This window comes from Drosophila rhopaloa, unplaced genomic scaffold, assembly GCF_018152115.1.
Source record: "Drosophila rhopaloa isolate 14029-0021.01 unplaced genomic scaffold, ASM1815211v1 contig_115, whole genome shotgun sequence".
Taxonomy (NCBI): domain Eukaryota; kingdom Metazoa; phylum Arthropoda; class Insecta; order Diptera; family Drosophilidae; genus Drosophila; species Drosophila rhopaloa.
In genome coordinates, this window is record NW_025334990.1 from 13,205,913 (window position 1) to 13,226,004 (window position 20,092).

The window sequence follows — 20,092 nt, forward strand, 5'->3', positions numbered from 1 at the left end:
AGTCTATGAACAGGGATTTCGAAAACACTCAAAAAACTTTGTATTTTTGCCAAAGACTTTCGAAAACATTAATATATGGATTGTCATATCATCTTGAAGTGGCAAAAATATTAATTTAATCCTTTTAAAACAGATACAAATTGGCAAAAGTAAAGAAAATAGTTAGCTTAGGTCCCCATCTGTTCAAAACAGTGCTGTTTAGCCATGTTAAAAATAAATATATCTCAGAAAATCCCTTTTTCCAAACCCCAAAAAACTAATAAATAAAAAACAATAAAATGTGGATGTTAACTTGTTATATTTTATTCTGGAATGTGTCTGTATGGTGGCGTGGTGTGTGTGTCTGTGGGTGTAATACATTTCTCATAATACTTAATTAACGCATTTCCTATGACATAGCCCTAATACTAGCAGCGTTCGGATCCTGCTCCTTCTATTTACAGGTGAACTCCTCGTAGCTCTCGTCGCACTCGTCGCACTTGACCTCGCAGCACCAGCGGAACTGGCAGCGGCACTGCTTCGTCCGCCGGATGTGCTGCGTGTTGTGGCCACGCCCACAGCAGAGCATGTCGCAGCTCTGGGGGCCGTGGCCGGTCCGCTGACAGGTTCTGCCCGCGGTGCCCTGGCTGCCCGTCTGCAGACTCCGCTCGCAGTAGTTGGGCGACGCCTCCAGGTAGATCAGCTCCATGCGCTTCGGCCAATCGAGGACCGGTTTTGGGGCACGAGCGGTGCCGGCATGCTTCTTTCTGGAAGAAAAAAAAACAAGAACGGGAGATTAATATTTTATTTTTATATACCTTTTGCAGGTATCCAACTAAATAATAAAATTGTTTCTTATAAAGACTTATATATTGGACAAACAAAACATTGGACTTCATACAAAATTTGTCTTAGTTATTTCTTATTAAATACGGCGTTAAGCAACTGGACACTACACATCCTATTTTATTATTTATTTTTGTTGTTCAAAGGAGTAATTAAACGTAATAGTTTTCCAAATTTACTAATTACTAATTATTTAAATATTTGAGGATCTCTAGCATCTGTTCTTTCAATATACTCTCAAATATATGGAATTCAAATAATTCATTTATTAAATCGGTTTTTTAATTATGCCCTTCGATTGTTTCTTGTAGTATTTCAAAAAAGGTAATTTTGTATTTCTTCGATACCAATTTATATATTAACTTAACACCTTGAAATACATTTTTTTGATTTCTCACCTGCTTAATACTAATCTCAGTCCACGTTTGCCTTTGATGGCTTGAACAGTTTTGGCTTTTTGATACTTCTGCATGAGTTTATCACCGATCAGGCGAAAGGGCGGCAGGCTCTTCCAGCAGGTCTTCATCACGCAGGAGCCACTCACGCCATGGCACTTGCAATCGGTGCGTAGCATCTTCTTGACCAGCTAAGCAGTAAAACACATAATTATTAAGATGTATTAAAGATTATCTATCAAGTCTTATAACTCACCGTTCTCCCTGCCCGATTGTTGTGCACATTCATCAGCGTGCGGGCATCTCGCTCCAGTTCGCGGGCATCCATGAATCTGCGCGCGTACCGCATCCCGAAGTCCACGTCCGCCGAACACCCGCCCCATTTCCAGGGCTCGTCGGGCGCTCCTCCCGCGGTGGGCGTGGCCTTGTGCCGCACATCGCAGCCGCAGGTGGAGATGTTACCCCGGGCACAGGCGGCGGTCACCGCGTACGCCGCTCCAGCACTGGCTATCGCATAGGTGTAGGCAGCCTCTCGCGAAGCTGGTCATAAATATATGGAAAGAGGTTCACATAAATTAAGACATGATATTTTCTTAGTTTAAGAATAATAATAAAGTAAAATTTGAATGCAGATTATAAGAAAATCAAACCACAAGCCTTAAGAGGAATGTGGCATAATGTCGGCATAAATTTGTTAATCTTATGTGCTTTTAATGTATGTATGCTTTTTACAAGTTTTTGGAAACAAAGAAATAATTAACATGAAAATGATCAAACAAATGTATCAACGTTAAATTGACAAATTTAAATACAGAGTTTTAGAGAATCAAATCACAAGGCTTAAAAGGTACGTCATAAAATGAAATTGGCTTAAATTTAGTGAAGTTCTAGACTCTAAAATTTCAATTGTGGGTTGCCATTATATAATAACATGAATTTGTTTTGCTTTTTATGGCAACCATTTTTACTTAACATTTACTTTCTTCACTTCCTATGCTCTGACAAATAAAAATCTTAAACATTTGGGACCAATTATCTTATAACATCAAATATCGTAAATTACCAATCGCATTTGGCACAATTTTATGTGACTCCCAGCGAGGGCGTTTATGTCGTGATGGGATTGGGTTGGGGATGCACATGCACATGCACATGCACTCACCTGTGGGTATGACATGGGCGAAGACGTTGCGCTGCCACACCTCCGAGCAGTTCCAGCGGTGTCCCCGGAACTGGTGCTGGCACTCCTGGGCGCCCAGCTGGTGGCCCTCGCCCAGGGCGATCAGGGCGTCGGGCATCTCGCGGCACATGTTCCGCTGGCCGGGAGTCAGGCCCGGTATCCGGCCACAGAGCATGGCGGATGTAAAGCTGGACACTAATCTGACAAGAAGGCAAAAACAAACAGAACCATAAATAACACCCTGTAGAGCCGCAATAAATAAATAAATAAATAAATAACAAACGAATGCCGATCGATCGATGGCGCGATCGCGATGGTGATCCGCAGCCAGATCGATCGTTCGATTGGCAATGGCTGAAAAGCTGAAAAGTCGTGCACACCAAACGCCGACGGCTCTTTTGGGCTGGCTGAATGCATTTCCATTTCGTTTGCCATTGGAGGCTTCAGTTTCAGCTTGGAGCTGCGTGCTCCAAGCCGCAAGCCTCAGCTCCAGATATCAACCAATACCAATCGAGTCGACTCTGGCCAAGATTAATGCGCTGCCAGTGTCAATCGCACAGGGACAAATTTATTTATATTTTATTAATCGAATTAGATAGGTTTTCTATGAAAAATTGGTCGATTTTAGAAAGCATATCTATTTTTGATAAAATACCATTTTTAAAAAATATGAGGACATTTCTGGGACACATGAAAAGCTTATATTTTAAATAGATCTGAATTTGTTCCTTGGATAAGCCCTTGAATTCTTTGAATTATTTAAACAATTTTCGTCTTTTGAAAATAATCTGTATTTCTTGTATCGTTCTTTAAACGTCAATAAGCTAATCAAATTAATAAGCTACCAAAATTTGATTTTTATATCTTTATTTTCTATTAATAATACTTCCAAAATTATCATATGTTGCAATATAATTCCATCTATTCTATCTATTAACACTATTTGCTGTATGTTTTTTTTGCTCAGGCAAATTGTGATAATTGTATATGCCAATTTTGTTTTATTTATACCCAGTGATCCATGTTTTTTCCTGTGTATTTGTGGCAGGTGGCTGTGGGCTTGGGCGTTGTTCTGTCAGTTTTAGTCAAATCCCAGCCCCCAGCTGTATTATTAGCCATAATTGCACGGAGATGCAGATGGAGAAGCTTGGCCATCCGTCGTGACTCGCTGCAGTGTCTAATCAAGTCGCGTTTACTTCAGCTTCAGCTTCAGCTCCACTTGAGTTGTCGGGTTAAATGGCGAAATTAATGCTAACAGTCAAAAATGGCAAATGGGATTAATGAGTTTTGACAATGAGTTGCAAATTGCCAATTTCAGATATTTCGCTCTCCAACTGGCTGCCTCAATCTCCATCTGCCTCCCACTTGCCACCCACTCTTGAGACGTGTCGGCTGTCTAACCTGTCGACTTGCGGCTGCCAAACCAATCAGCATCAAACAGCTGCGGCAATAATCATGCGATCGATCGATCGCCTGCTCGCCTTTTGTCCATGGTTGAAGCCAGGTTGAAGCCAGGTTAGAGCCAGGAAAAGCCAAAGAAACACATCCCCGGGCCAAACAACTGGCGCACGGGTGGGCAACTGTGATATTAAAATACAAATGCAACGCAAACTCCAATTGCCAGCCACATGGTTACACAGAAGAAAATATGAATAATTTTTAATTAGAAATTATGGTAGGCAACTTGCACAAGCGGCTTTTACCGGAAGTTCGTAAATAATACTTTTAAGCCATATGTGCTTCAATAAAAAAGTCTGGTTGTTTGTAAATTTTTTTACAATTTGGTTTTACAAAAAATTTTCTAAACAATATAGAATCAAATGCTCAAAAGTATATTACAAAAACTTCGACTTATTTGACTCTTAAATATAACTCAACTAAATAGCTGTGTTTATTCCTCGAGTTCTCTAAAGAAATTTAAAAATAAAAACTTATAAAACTCTGATATAAATGGGGTTCCAATAAAATTGATTTAATCATTAGTTTTTTTTTCAAAATGTAACGTACATTTTTCTGTGTGTGTTCAAATGAAAATGACTTTCGATGCCTGCCATTCGAGTGTCTCCAACTTTAAGTTGAGCTCCAGCTCCAGCGAACGAGGCACTCTTAAACGCAGCAATTAAATTAATTTACAGAAATTACACATTTTACCAACCGCAGAGGAGCACGAAGACATGAGCTTAAACCCTCGGCAAAACGTCGATTTCAGATCGCTGATTTCTGATATGGGATCGCTTTACTTGTTGCTGGTTTGTTGAACAGCCTGTTAACATGGCTCAAAACTGGAGTCGAACATCGACGATCGACGGTCGACTGCGAAATTGGTGGTAAAACTAATAATTAGGTCCGTTTAACAGGGCCGAAAGGAAGGGACCGTAAACCTTCAACTCTGTTGTGGCCGAAGTTGGCCCGAAATACGCGATCGATCTGTCAGCACATCCGCTCCGCCAGTCAGTCATCCAATCAGTCAGTCAGTCATTCAGTCATTCAGTCAGTCAGTCAACCAGCCAGTCAGTCAATAGCTTTTACGTGCGTTCGTACAGCGTGACCGTCAAGCCCCCCCACCTCGATAAATATGGTATGTGGTATAGGGTATACTCCACTACTCCAAAACAAGCCGGCAATCAAGGCGGCCATCTCCTGATACTCACAACCCTTTTGTTTTTAGCTGCTTTATTTAATTTGTCGCTGGGCTCGCCCGTCTGCTGTTTGCCTGTTGCATGTCAACGCCGACAATTTCATCATCATCATCGCCATTACCAGAACAGATTTTTGTTCCAGACCCATGCACAGCGGAAAAATAATTCAAATTTGTCATAGTTTACTTTCCAGAATGCCACGTTAAAATTGCAATTTTAAATGGATTGGTAAATAAGCTACAACTGATAAAAGCTAAATCCAGATCCAACTTTGTGTAGAATTCTTTTATATTCTTTTAAGAAAATGTCATTTTCACATTGCAGAGATTTTTATTAAATTCTTTATGACAAGATTGATGATTGAACTTTGAACATCAAGCATAGATTTATATTAAATTTTGTATGACAAGATTGATAGATTGATCTTTAAAAACCAAGTGTATTTCAAGAAATTCGACATTATGATAATTAGGGTTCTTAGTCAATGAAGATTTTTATATTTATACAAATATAAGGATTTGACAAGATAAATCAAGAGGTATTTAGTGTAAGAGAGCAATTTGTTTGAAAGATTAATTGGCCTGTCAGGTTATAAATAACCTATTATATTCGTTTCTTTCAGAATTTACCAGTTTTTCTTATATTCCAGTATTTCAAATAAACGTATAGTATAGTACTATTATGTTAGTACAATTTTTAGTCATTTCACTGAGACACCCCCTTTTGTTTATTTTTCTCTCTGTAAACCCATCCCCAATCCACTCCATGATCTTCAGGCTCTTGAACAGTCCAAGTCACGTGTGCTTGATTTGCGCTTTGTTTTGAGTCCCCCTTATTTTGTCGTAGTCCTTAGACCGCTTTACTTTTTGTATTATCTCTGGTTCTATATCGGGGTTCTCGCTCGCTTCGTGACCCTTTATGCTGCGTGAGAGCAAGGACCTGTCATGAACTTGATACCACTTCCGCCTCCGCCATTTACCATTCACCATCTCCCCATCGACCCCTTCTTCAACGATCCCAAAATAGAGCTGGCATTTACAAAACGCCAAACTAGTTCCATTGACAGTCTTATGGCTTCTGCTGTCCAACAAATTGGTGATTCCTCAGGCACTAATTTGAACAAAAATATTTGCCTCGACAACGCGGACTCATTAAAAATGGATTAAGCCTGGTGCATAATTCAACGGCAGCTGGAGCACGGGCACTTATAAGTTGGCCACGAGCAGCATAAATGGCCAATAACAAGCCCCAAACCAGCAGCAGCAGCATAAAAAAAAGCCACAAGAAATGCTGACTTAATGCGCACTTTGGAGCCTCATAAAAATATGACTTTAATATTTTCACGCGCAGGCGTAGCAGCCGGCTCTCCACCGTGGACCAAGTGGCTATCCCCGATCTCCCCGCATCTCCCGCGAGTATATATCCCCCAGTTTCATTTTTAGACTAGGGCCCAGTCCTGTCATAATTGTGTGAATCTAGTCGGCCAAATAGTTTCGACCCACCGCTGCGCAGGCGGCTGTTGTTTGGGCCTTACTCTCCACTCTTGACCAGTAGCGCCTCCAATAGCAGGCAGATATATATGGCCGGCGCTCCGTCTGGTAATTACATGCCTTGCTGACATGTTCATGGGCCCTCGCCCGCGTCCTCCTCCTCCTCATCTCACTCCTCCTCCACCCAAAAGTCAAGCGCCAATTGGAGGCGGAAGCAACAAAGGCGCTTTAATCCGACCAAAACAATGCGTTCAGGTCCAGGGGAATTATGTTTGTGGCGTCCCTCAGTCCCTCGATCCCTGGGTTTTCGGGGCATTTGAAAGTTTTGTGTGCGCTGATAAAACAGCTTTGCTCTACAGCTGCATGTAAAGTGGGCGGGGCCGGGAGGGAGTGGTCGGCGGTGGGAGCGGACAAACCGAAAACCCATAAAGGCTGTTCAACATGCCATCAATAAAACACAAATATTCCAAAGGGGGCCGCAAGGAGAAGTGCTTGGTGGAGGAGGAGCAGGAGTAGGAGAATGAGGAGGAGGATTGAGGAGCAGTGGAGCGGAGCAGACCATGGTCATGGCCAAGAAAAATGTCGCTGCCACGCTCAGACAAACGGCCAGCAACAATTGCTGGCCATCCTGGCCACAAAAACGACGACGTAATTGACCAGAGAAAGACATATGTACGAGCACCGGGAGAAAAGGGAGTCAACAGGTTGGGGAAAGGCATAACTACTGCATTTGAATCCGGGTTCTATGACTTTTACTATAACACTTAAGTGAGTTTAGTTCTAATGGTACATTTAACGTTGCAGTAAAAATGGGACACCTCGAAGTCTATTTGGCTAACAATACATTTAATATGCAGGTAAGTATTTTTTTATTAGAACAAAATATAATTAAATTTTTCAAAAATTGGACAGTTTATATAACATTTCCATTTGAATGAAGAAGAATTCACCTTTATTGGATTTGTTCGAAACTTTTGTTTCTTAAAACTTATTTGGAAGTTCATGATATTTATGTAAAAACCAAAGTTTAATTTAGAATGGAGGGAATAAAAATATTAATCTCTTCCAAATAGTTACAGGTGCAAAAGCTAAAACGTAAGTGCAGAATTCAACTTATGGGATAGTTTAAGGGCAAGCCAAGTGAAACCTTTGGTATTTGTTCCCTAAGCCTTGATTAAACAATACCCTTCTCTTTGTTGATTCAGCACTCTTTCGCTCAGTGTATGTATGCCGTGTCCATGTAACAGGTAAAAGCCAAAACGGATCGTTCGTCATGGACAATTGGCAGAGACCAAGTGGTCGAATGGCCACTCAGGCAGTTAGCCAGTCGGCTAACCGCACTCCCGCCCTTGCCCTCCCATACTAGCCCCTTCCATCCCATCCCATCACGCCCTGGCAAACAGATCAACGCAGATAGTTTTGTTTGGGCTTTGAGGTTTGCAGTCGATCACTCATCCATAGCCGCAGAAAAATGGTAAGAGTAAGAGCAAACTGCGGCAACAATACCAGCGACCAGTGACCAGGCACAGATTCCGATTCCTCGACCACCGCACCGACGGCTCCCGCACAGAGTTTTTGCAGGTTGGCCTGGGAAACTTGGAAATCTGGAGACTTGGAAACCTGGCAACAGGCAACCTGGCAACTGACAATCTGGCAACTGGCAGCCGGCAAACTGGCAACAGGCAAGACTTTATGCCATTTTGGGCTTGTAAATGCAGCCACAACTGGCGCAGAGTGATCTTGATCGCAATTTGAGCGTTTGTCTGCACGTTCATGCGTTCCAATTGTCCATGTAAGAGCACGAGTACGAGTACTACGCGGAGATGTATCTGGAGGATGCAGCTGGTTTCCTGCTTTAAAATTGCAGTAACCTCAATTACACGAGCTAAGCATTTCTGGGTTAAGACCCTTTGAAGGTTTCTGCTTTTTTTTTTTTCGGTTAAGTTCAGGTTCAGTTTGGCGAAGCTCTGCCCACAAGACCAGCCCACTGACAAGAAGAGTAGAATAAAAACAAGAAAGGAAGTTAGCATGGACAAGTGGAAGATTATATACCCTTGAGAGGATCACTTCTATCGAAAGCTAATGATACTAAAAATGATGTTTTACAAATTTTTGTTATCGCACCTAAGGCAAAAATCAAAAAGGTCTTTCTGTAGTCGTAAAAAAAAATTTTTCCAGTTTACTTGCATTAAACATTATAAGAATTTAAACAAAGTCCGTAAAGTTGGTGTAATTTTTCAATGAAACCTGAAGCCAAACTAATTTATTACATATACTAAATACATGTACTTTTAATGTTAACAATATCAAACAGAAGATGTTTAAATGGGCATATATGACATACATTATTTGGCCTCCGATAACTACTCCTTGCCAAACTTCAGACTAAAGTTATAGTACCCTCTGCTAGGGTATGAAGCACAGAAAGTGGAGAGGGTAAAACACCGCGTATCTTTGAGATACACTCAACTTATTGCCACTGCAACTGCATCAAGGCAATTAGATAGCAGTCGAGACACACACAGAGACATAGAGACATAGAGGCACCGTTGATGAGTTTATGGCAAAAATTGATTTCAAGTTGTCGTAGCCCCGCCCACCGCCCCAATCCGATTTTAGCCGCGACTTTAGCTGCTCCTCGCTACAAATGAGAGACTGCTGTCTTTCTGTCAGTTTTGTGCTTTACTTGCTGCCTGCCATTTAATTGCCAATTTTAATGAGATTTTTTCCAGCGTTTTACCAACGTCTCGCACCCCCCGAAAACCGAAAACTTTCGATCGGGGCAGCAAACTAAATAAACTTATATAGAACGAGGCGTTCCACTGTTTGGGCGTTCGATAAGGACTTTACATACATCGCGCTGTGGCTCCGCAGATAAAATTAGCGATCGTGTCCGGCGATGTGCGCGATATAACGAGAGCCAACGAAAGAGTTGTCAACTCGTGCAGATCTGTCAGCGATAAAAGGAAAACCGATGGAAATCCGATGGAAAATGCAATAAGAAATAAACCCAACCCAACACCGCCCGGGGATTGCGGCCACATAACACACATAACTGTTTGGCCGTTAAAGTTAATGGGCATACCGTTTATGGGGCTACTATACCTTATTTCCATAATCCAGAGTATGTAGATTAAGAGCTTGTTATGTATTTTCCACATGACGATGCAAATCCGAGGCACACAACACGAATACGAGCCCAGCAGCTGGCACTATCATCATATTCTATTCGCACTAAAAGTCTCAATACTCAATGCATTTGAGGCTTAATTTCCTTTCCTTTCCTTTCGCTGAGCTTAGCAGTCTCCGATTTCCACAAACTCCACAATTACCAAGGGCCTTCTTATTTTTAACCATAAAACGCCGACATAGGAGCCCCGGAGAATCTGAAGAGCCAATCGCGAGAAACTATTGGGAAATAAACCGAACGCCTCTGTTTGTTGTTATTAATGAACCGAAAACGCAGACGGCAGCACTCAATACTTCTGCGAATATGACCAAAATCGACGACCGAATGCCGAAACACAATATATATACGAAATACACGCGAGCTTTTGTCCATTTGTTCGTATGCTAATTAACACCTTCTTTTGCTCCAGCCAGCGGCGTTTCAATTAAGTCATCGCGAGATCGGATCACCAAACAGTTTTCGGGCAACGCGTGCGTTTCATTCATGCAAATCTCCGACTTGGCCCGGCCATAACTCAGACCCGAAACTGCCATCAGCGGCAGCATCATCCATCAGTGGAGATTCAAGGGGGCGGGGCTGTCCGACTGTCCGGCTGTCCGACGGTCTTGCAGTCCCTCGACGACTACACGATTTTTTAATTTATGATAAAGCGCCTCCGACTGTCACAACGGAATTGCGGCAATAACCATAAACGGCTCAGCAGGTGAAAACTACCAAAAAAGAAAAGCACAAGAGGTGCCGATGGCCGAGGGTCGACTGCCGCGTTGAAGATCCCTCGATCACCGAAATCCAAAATCTTGGGATCGTGTAGCGCTTAGACGTCCCGGGTGCGGAGACTAACATAAATGCAGCTCATTAGTGACGCAATTAAAGTGCCGAGCCGCCAAACGGAATGGTCCAGGAACGCGTAGATGGATCGTTCCGACTTTATCGAGGGGGAGTACGCCGTGATCGCTCGACCGTCGGGCGCGAGTGTCGTTTAAGAACTGAGCGGACCCCGAAAAACTATCCGCACACCACCTCGGTCACTTGGCCAACAGGTTGCAGTTCGATGAGGTTCAGCTGGCGCAAAAAGGTTTTTGGAAAATAACTAATGGGGTAGGGGAGAAACGTGTGCAATCTCACGGGTATAAAAACTCTATAGAACATTATTAACAAGCACGTTTCACAGAATAAATAGCTTAACAAAAACATTTCGAACCAAAACTTTACCCATTAAAATCGTATATGAATCTGGTACATTTCTTAAAATTTGTGGTTTTATTTGTTATTAATCTGAATTAAAATGATGGATTATCATTTTAGATAATTTTTCGGCATTTTTATAATGTAAACATGGATTCACAAATAGGACTCCCGAAGATTATTCCCCCATAACTTCAAATGTTCAACAATTGGTTTTTCGTTTAGTTTATAATATTAATTGAAATATTAAAACCCGATTTGAAATACCTCCAAAAGCATATGATTTATTACTCTATTTAACTGTATTATATTTTTGGTTTGTGTGACGCTACTTTAATCTTTTCAGCTGAAGGTTTAGCTAAGCTCGTAATTCTTTGCCCATACAATGATCCATATAAATCTTGTGATTCCAAATCACAATAATTTAAAAGTTATTATTATTATTATTATTTATTATTCATTTTGTTCAAAAGATAAATTTTTAAGATTGTTGAATTACAATGCAATCTTTAAAGTTAAAATCAAACGCTTCTTTATCCACGCAAAGGTTGAGTTCAAACAGGACAGTCGAACTGCAACTCAAGTCGCACTTCAGTATGAGCTCGACTCGGCTTGCTTCAAACATGTCTTTCGAGCACGTTGCAGAGCCCTGTTCGATGAAGCTGGATGCGATAGGCCAAGTTTAAGTGATGCCCCAATGATGGCCAATAAGCGATCCTGCACGTGACTTGGGCTCTTGGCTGAATGATAATGACGGAGACCTCAATTTGATGGTCGGGCCTTTTTGGGGGAGCAACTTTCATCGGCAATCAAATCAATTATGTGGGTAAAAGTCGTGTTTCCCTGGCCGTACAATCGTTGGAGTGACCAAATGCAGGGGCTCCTCTTCGGAAACTGATCGAATCTTCATGGTCCATGGGATCCATTTGGTGATTTGTCAGCGTGTCGAACAAAACACAAATCATGTTCATCAAAGTGTGGCTACAAATGTGTGTTTTGTGGCTTTTTTTTGTGTGGCAAATTTATAACTTGTTGTGTTGACTCCAGCTTCAACTGCGATTGCTGCAGTTTGCAGTTTTACAAATTGTTTTCGAACATTTGTTCAATGTGATTTATTGTCGGTTATTTACAGTCCGCCTCTTGACCAGTTGGGAAAATTGTTCATTTTTTATTTTCCACGCGCCTCGGCTTCTTCACAGCCCACTTCGGCATTCAGTAGCCAAACGGCAAAAAGCAAGGAGGAATGGCTAAAACCTAAGGCCAGCATCTAATGCATTTCTCGGATACGTGTGTCGCCTTAATTGATATGTCATTTATGCTAATTCCTGGCCAGAGAGCACAGGAATTCGCTATCTTGACGGGCTACAAGATGTGTTTAGTGCAGTTGGAGTCGAGTAACATTCGATGGCAGCCTATTAAATGCAATTAAGTTAATTTAAACAGTTTTGTGGAAAGCGCTGACAGCTAACAATAAACAGGTGCCCGCGGCTCAGGCTCGAAAACAATTGAACATCCATTGTTGTTTACTTGATTTTAGCCAGACTAAAGTCTGAGTCACTTGGATGATGCGCTGCTAGTCCCAATAATGGTTGACGTCAATTATCGGCAATTGCAGTCGTCTCCGATTGGGGTAAGTACACGTACTTCAATCAGGGTTTAGTTTGGCCTGACCCAGATTGCAGAGTCACAGTCTTTAGCTGAAGTACCTACAACACACTTTATTGAGTGCCAAGACTTTTAAATTTCAGATAATTGTTTTATGGCCCCTGCGAAGTCTCTTTATGGCAGCCAATCGATTGTTGATTAGCCGCAGCAGCGTGGAAATGTCGCTGGCAACATTGTAGTGCCACTCTCGAGGATTGTGGGTGTCTCAGCGGGAGGGGATGGCTGAAAACAGGCATTGTTTTAATATCACTGTAATTTGCACTTGAGTTCCTAAAGCCTCTATAATTTGCACTTGAGTTGCCAAAAGCCTCTGAAGTTTAAAAAAACATTAAAAAATATATTTTTATGCTCAAAGTTGTTATTAAGATTTAGTATTGCAACAGGTGTATACTAACACCTTACTGATGCATGCTAATTTAATAGCCAAGCTTTTTTCATTCCTCTTTTTTTTTTCTTTGATACCCTCGCTGTTCCTAATTAAAGAAAAGTCAAGTTTTTTGCTTAAGTCTTCTGTTTTATCCCACCTTAATTTTCTTTTGTGAGTGAAATATTTTAAGTTTCGGTAATCAAAAGAAATTATCTTAGAACATAAAAGGCAATTAATAAAAAAAGAAAGTTTGGAACTTTGATTTCTTTCTTTTCAACATTTTTAGTGATTGAAATATTTCACATTTAAGTAGTTCAACCTAATTACTTGCCATAAAATTTGAAACAAAAAAACTCATTCTAAATTTTATGTGATACCTTTGGCCTTTTTAATGAATTGAAGTCGGCTTACGCCACTCCAGTGACATCGTCATTCAATGACCATAAAATAATATATAAAACACACAAAAACAAAGCACTGCCATGAAACAATCGGGAATGGCCCGAAAATTCCAGCTAAACAACAACTTTACCAAAAACCGAAATACAATAAAACGAGAACGGAAGCTAGCTTCGGATAGCTGAAGATTTAATACTCTTGTAGTCATACATGATATAGTCATTTCAAGGAAAGGATTCGACATTTAGTTAAAAACATCAACCAAAAACAACAGGTACGTTCGTATGATTGCTATAGGATTTATTAGTCCGATCGATCAGATTTCTTTATAACTCTTGAGGCCGACACTGAAGCCCCGCACAATTATCCGTGGGAACTTCCTTGACAATGCTGATACTGATCTTCAATTTATAAATTATAAATAATAAAAATATATTTTCTTTTATAAAAACTGATTATGCACAAATTTTACTGTGGATACGTAGCTTTTAAACGCAAAAATAAACAGACGGAGATGGCTATATCAACTCACCAAGTGATGCCGATCAAGAATATATACATACGTTGAAGGGTCGGAAATATCTTCTTTACTGCGTTACAAACTTTTGACCAAAATTATAATACCCTCTGCAAGGGTATACAAACGCTGGAGAGAGAGGAGAATTGCTTTCGGTGTTTATTGTTGTGGCTGCAAAGCGTTAACGGAGGGGCAACGCTTGGTTTCACATTACCCCCAGCTTCCGCTGACAGACCGAATGTCAAGCAGCCAAACAACTAAACAACCAAACAACCAAACAACCAGACAACCAGTGAGGCGAACATGCCCCCGAAGAGCGAGAAAATGGCATTCGTAAAATGATTTTTTGGACTAAACTGCGATTGCCCATAAACAAGTGTAAATTGAGCTGGAAAAGCGGAAAACGCTGCCAACGCATCCGATTTCAGGCAGAGGCAAAAGGTCGAGAGCAGGCTTATTTATTAACAAGACACTGCGAACGCCTTGGCATTTTGCATTGTGCTCGTAATTACGAAACAACGCAGCAGTAGATACAGATACAGATGTATCTACGCCCCATTAGCTTATCCTCACCCCCGCAATGCAGCAAGTGTTAATTGAGCTGAACCAGAAAAAAAAAGGTGGAAAAGGAAAATTGGGAGAAAAGGAAATGCGCTGACCCAAGCAGCTGGAGGTTTCCTTTTTTTTGTACCTTACCTGAAGATACTTTCTTTGGTCCGATAGGGTTAGCGCTAAGGACAATTCATTGATAATGACTGGCGCCAGCTGTTTGGCGGCTCACTTAGACAAATTGATTACTAATTGGTTTGGCAGGTCGGCAAGAAGAGAGGCAGATAACCCAGGAATAACCCAAGGACCAGCTAAAGTGTTGAATTAAACTTTATTGGATGTAATTACAATTTTACAGAAACTGGAAAGTCGTTTTACAATATATATATATATATAACTCTATGTTTTTTTTTTGTGTTTTTGGGGGTGTATCAGTGTCTGTGTCTGTACATATATAATACGTTGATTTTTTAAACATTCTTTAGTTTGCGGATATATGTGTATAGTTCATGCTAAGTATCCCATACAAGTAAGGTATAATATTTAAAAAGATTACACTCTATGTATATTTCGCTTAAAAGTTTAGTTAACAGTTTCATATCCGTTCCTATTTGCTGGTCTACTAAGCTGAAATTCGGAAACAAACAGTTCAATTGGATGAATTTTGGATTTCTTGGGACAAAATTGGATGGTTGGTTAGTTAGCTAGTTGAAGTTGAAGAAGAATGCTTGCTTCGTACATGCGCCGCACTTAGAAGTTCTATTAGGACGAAGATAGGTGTAAATTATCTAACAGATATGTGAGTACCAAATATCCAATTACATTAGCTATAATAGTTTTTTTCGTATTGTATAGAGTTTTTTTTAGATTTCAACAATTTTGGTGTTGCATTAGATTTAATTCAGTTGAAGAAAAAAAAGTTCAAACGAAACTAGGCCGGGGAAATGCCATTCGATCGCAGACACCGCCACTACGATATAGATACATGGTCTGTTATAGGTATTTATAATTGTTTGTTAGATTTAAGTTTAGTTTTAGTGCCAATTGGCTTAAGGTACTTAAGTTTTCTCTGCCTTTTGGCCTCCCTCTATCTAAAAAGACTTCCTTCCATTAAAACACACTCAGGTTGCTACTTTGAGGTTTATAAATTGTGTGTGTGTTTTCTTTTTGTTTTTTTTTTTGTGAGCCAGAGTGTGTTTTGTGTGTGTAGTATGTGCAAATATTGCAATTAATTGGATTTAGTATTCAGCTGGTACATGTCTAACACCCTGCCTAAACAGTTAACAAAATTGATTGCAATTCTTAAGTCAGTTGAGTAGTGAAATCGTATTTAGTCTTCATTTCGAATCAGTTATTCAGATTTATACATAGTTAAGTTAGAGCAAAATGCAATCAAAGTTTCGTAGAGTAATAATAGTGCGAATTAAGTATAATAGTTCGTAGTTAAATAGTTAACAATGTGATAGATCCTAAGTCCCACCCACCCTCAACAGCTGCGCTTCTGGTTGTGACAAACATTCGTCGAGTAAAAGTCAACTTACAGCCCATTTCCACATCTCGCACTTGAAGTTGCTTTTCTTTGCACTTGGGTTTTTGTGAGTTTGTTTTTTTGTGGTTTTTTGGGTTTGCTAGAGGTAAGTGTCTCCATTCCTATGTGCTGGACATTCGGATTCGAGCTGGTGTATGTACATTCATCGTCCAACTGCCGCCTGTGTTTATTAATTCGAACGTGAACGATCCTTTAAAAATTGTTTCTTGAGTTATCGTATCAGTATCGGCTCTTTCTATATTATATTTATTGTATATTTGTAAGTATATATGTTCTTGTTGGTATGTTATGAAAGCTAACAATGTGGACGGACAAAAATAATTTACAAAAATTCATTTATTGTTACATTTAGTTAAAAAACTTTTCTCTCTTGCATGTTTTGGGTTTTTTTTTGGCTGTGTCTTCAAGCAGTTCAGATTGATTGGCGCGATCAATCAGTTGGGGGAAGCAGCAGCAGAAAGTCGGAAATTTCAGATCCTCCATCTGGTTTCTGGCTGACTGCCCATCAGATTTGGTTGAATTTTGGGCTTAGTACCCAAAACATTTTTTGATTTCTTTTATCATTAGCTAAGCTTAGTCTAGGTAGTCAGATAAGTTAAGACTTATTACACATTATCGTAGTAAGTACTTGCGTATTAGAAATTAGAATAGGGTTTGTTTTCTTTGAAACATGATAAATTGGTATCTGCTGCGCACTACACACGAACCTGATTTTAGAAATCAACAACAACTTTTGGACTTTCAGTAGAGTCTTATGCTTAAACCTAAAGAGCATTTAGCAACTAGTTAGGATCAAGGATTAATGTTTATGTTTTTCTTTTTTTTTTTGGATTTTGCTTTAGAGACAAGCTTAGTCGCATCGCAGAGCTTGGTAGTATGTTAAAATATACTAGAATTTAGTTAGTTAGGCAATATCTATATACAAATGTAACTATATAGAGGCATACACATGCGTAATATTGGTTTAAATTGTATATATATAATATGTATATATTGCAGGCTACGTTTTTTCACTACAATTGGAGTTAAAAAGTTTTTCAAAGGCTTCAGTAATAAGTTCTTTCGAGTTGACAAATGGAAAAATTGTGTTCTCATCTTCTCCCTGGAGTCCGATCTTCGGTTAAGATTAGGTTTAAGTAATACCTAAAAAGACCACTAACCTAAGCTACGTTCACTTCGAAAACAATGTGTGTTTCTATCCATAGTTTCTTAAAATTCGTTAGGCAAATGAATCAAAGTGCAGGTAGTTGCTACTAATTCAGAGTGTGTGATGTCTGTGTCAGAGAGATTTTGAAACAAAGTTTCACTACAGAGGTGCTTGGGATTGTTTTTCCAAATCGGAAAGATTACGAAAGTAGAAAGTTTCACTCGGTTGTTAAAGCTATTCATAAATTCTTATGGAACAGTGCAGCTTGTTCCTAAGTTAAAAATTCACTCAGTTGACCCTCACTGATTGGATTGTATTTGGTGTAGATTGTTGTTGTTGCTCGCATTGGTGTTGCCACTGCTCGGCGCAGAAATGCTGTTAAAAGATGACATTTGTTAATTTGTTTCGGTGGGGAAAACCAAAATGAATTGCCTTACTTATTTTCGTGGCACACCAACATTTCCTGCTGCCCTTGAAACTGCAAGTTTTGAAGGTATTCCGCCCTGCGTTGGTGCACAAGCTTCTCTTTTTCGGCTCGTTCTTTCTGTAGTCTGTGTGGTGAAAAAATATTGATTTAATTTCAGAAAATCTAAGACAGATACTTTAAAATCATTCAAATAATTAAGAGTTAACAAAACCAAACCAAAACTTTTCACACGTTCTTACCAAAGTCGTCAAATTGCCATCCCAAATGCTTGCGTGCAATAACATTACCCATGAGTTAGCTTAGCGTTAAATTAGGCCTATTTAATCGGATCAATTAGTGGTACTTACTTGATGCGTGATTGTCTCATAAACTGTTGGATTTTTCTGGCAGCTTGATTCTGGGTGGACTGCGAGTATGTTCGCCTGGTAAGCAGATTTAAAATAAGTACATGATTGTTTAATACAGATAGATAGTTTCCCACTCACTTCAAGGGACCCGAAGGACTGGTTTCCTTGGGCGTGCTGGGCTGGGAGCCCATCTCGTGCAGCTGCTGCTGATCCTGCTTGAAGTGATCATAAAAGCTAGACAGACATTGCGAGTTGCTGCTCACACTTCCATGATCACTGGAGCTCCCTAAACCCAAGCCGCTTTTCTTGAATCGCTTGTTTCGCCGATAGGAGCGATAGCCGTGCTGAATAACCAAGGCGGCGTTTGTCATCTGCCTGTAGTAGGCGTACTGCTTGTACCGCCTGTAATAGTTCTGAATAACAGTGGCGGCGCTCCGTTCCTTATTCTGCTCTTCGAGCTTCTGTCGGCCCTTGTACGACCGATAGGCCTTCTGAATGCACTTGGCCGCCTCGTAAAGCTCGCGCTGTTCTGTATCCGTTAAGGTGAGCTTGGAGAAATCCGCCTCAAAAGGATACTGCGAGATGCTGGAGGCGTGCAGAAACTCCGTCAACTGTTTAGTTGATGGTGGAGGACTGGGTGAGCTGACAGAGGGATCTGTTCCCAGTATGGAGTAACTGGCAGGTGACTGCAGCGGTCCCGAGCTGGCGGGACTTAAACTGGAGCAGGGCGTGCTGACATCGTGATAGCGATAGCTATGGTCATGGAAATCAAAGCTAAAGTCACTGTCAAAATGTGTATTAGGCAGCGAGTCGAGCAGGGGATCCATAAAGCTATCCGTCAGCGCCGAGGATTCAGAGGTGAGTGGTTCTGTCAAGGGACTGCCCAGCACCATCATTTCATCGGCTTCATTCTGAAGGGATTTATATTTAAATACATTAAATAACAAGTATTGAATAACTTATTATAGCTCACCTTAATCCTTTCCGGCATGGCTGCTATTATGTGTTCCGCTAATGTCAGCACTTTGGCATCGGAATCCCCTGAAAATAGGCCAAACTGTTTACAAAACTAGTTCCAGGCATATACATTCATACGAATACATGGCAAACGAGTCTACATAATTTAATTGGACACCGTCATGTACAAATTTACAGTTTCATACTTTTATCTTTGTAACGTTAAGCTTAATAAGCCAAAAGATCTTATTGAGCCTAAATTGACAAAGCTACGTTTATGACTCTCTAAATTGATCACGATTAAAAAGTCGTTGGACACGGTTAACTATTATTTGTATTATACACCGACAAGCATTGACTTTTGTGATTAGAGTGTTTAGCTAGCTATTTACATACACCTCGGATTTATATTTACAACGATCAATTCGTGGTTAATTAGGCGGCGAGTGTTTGTTAGTTTAAAATTAGTAATCGGTTAAATGTAGACATCGATAAAAGCGCACATTTAGGGCGCACAACCAGCAACCAATATTAATAACGAACATTTACATTGATTAAACGAGCTCCCCTCCCAAATACACATGAGTACATATAACAACAAACAGCAATAGCAACAACAACATCAAAAACATCGATAGCCAGCCCCATATGGTTAGTATGATTTTAGCTACAGTACAGATTACGGGTGAGGTTGTTACGGGTTGACAGATTGAGATTGGATTGAGAGTGGAGCAGGGCAGGATCCGTCTGCCATCACTGACCTACAACGGCATCGGGCAGGGCCAATTCATTGCCAATGGTCACGTCGGTCGCGCTCGTCGAGTTGTCGTCGCAATCGATGTCTTTGTCGTGCACGGGACTCGATTCGCCCGTGGATACCTCGCCTAGTTTGAATTTACCGAGAAGATTTGAGCATTTGGTTGATTCCATATAGTCTATAACTAGGAATACGGTTCATGCAGAAACTGATCCCCAAACTTACAGAGAGCAAAGTCCATTTTTCGCAGCGGCGACAGCAGACAGTTGGTCCCAGTCAGCGAGTCCAGCGGCGAGTCAACGCCCAGAGCATAATTGTCATGACTCTCAAAGTTACTGGAATAACAAAAATTAAGTAAATGCAAGTTATGAAGTTAGCTTATTGACCTACCTATGAAGCCTGGATAGTGGTTTGCCGGATTTGCTGCGTATATCCATGTTAATGCCACTGTCTATAGAAGATCGCTTCGAATAACGACTGCTGTTATTTGGTGGACTTTGATTGCTA

At 40.5% G+C, this 20,092-nt stretch overlaps 2 protein-coding genes across 10 annotated transcripts in view; both read right to left on the bottom strand.

Moving 5' to 3' along the window:
• Positions 1-281: 281 nt before the first annotated feature.
• On the bottom strand, positions 282-10,691 carry LOC108040894 (protein Wnt-2). Of its 2 annotated transcripts, none has more exons than XM_017118559.1 (5): positions 9,635-10,691; positions 2,383-2,595; positions 1,477-1,760; positions 1,224-1,411; positions 282-746 (listed from the first exon to the last, which is right to left on the bottom strand). In XM_017118559.1, exons 2-5 carry the CDS (start codon positions 2,573-2,575, stop codon positions 434-436), a joined length of 978 nt encoding a protein of 325 aa, XP_016974048.1. In that variant the 5' UTR covers positions 2,576-2,595; positions 9,635-10,691; the 3' UTR covers positions 282-433. The 2 variants fall into 2 exon arrangements, with proteins under 2 accessions (XP_016974048.1, XP_016974047.1); XM_017118558.1 differs by having other exon boundaries at positions 2,383-2,600.
• A 4,864-nt stretch (positions 10,692-15,555) lies between these two features.
• LOC108040843 overlaps positions 15,556-20,092 on the bottom strand; it is a 35,056-nt gene continuing 30,519 nt past the window's right edge. For 3 of the 8 annotated variants that reach the window (XM_017118481.2, XM_017118480.2, XM_017118487.2), the window contains 8 exons: positions 19,976-20,089; positions 19,811-19,920; positions 19,590-19,712; positions 18,845-18,912; positions 18,010-18,782; positions 17,872-17,946; positions 17,535-17,648; positions 15,556-17,472 (listed from right to left, as the gene is read on the bottom strand). In XM_017118481.2, coding sequence (XP_016973970.1) covers positions 17,397-17,472; positions 17,535-17,648; positions 17,872-17,946; positions 18,010-18,782; positions 18,845-18,912; positions 19,590-19,712; positions 19,811-19,920; positions 19,976-20,089 — 1,453 coding nt within the window. In that variant the 3' untranslated portion in view covers positions 15,556-17,396. Of the gene's footprint in view, positions 17,473-17,534; positions 17,649-17,763; positions 17,792-17,871; positions 17,947-18,009; positions 18,783-18,844; positions 18,913-19,589; positions 19,713-19,810; positions 19,921-19,975; positions 20,090-20,092 lie in introns of all 8 variants that reach the window. The other 5 variants (XM_017118485.2, XM_017118484.2, XM_017118488.2 and 2 more) reach the window with 3 other exon arrangements.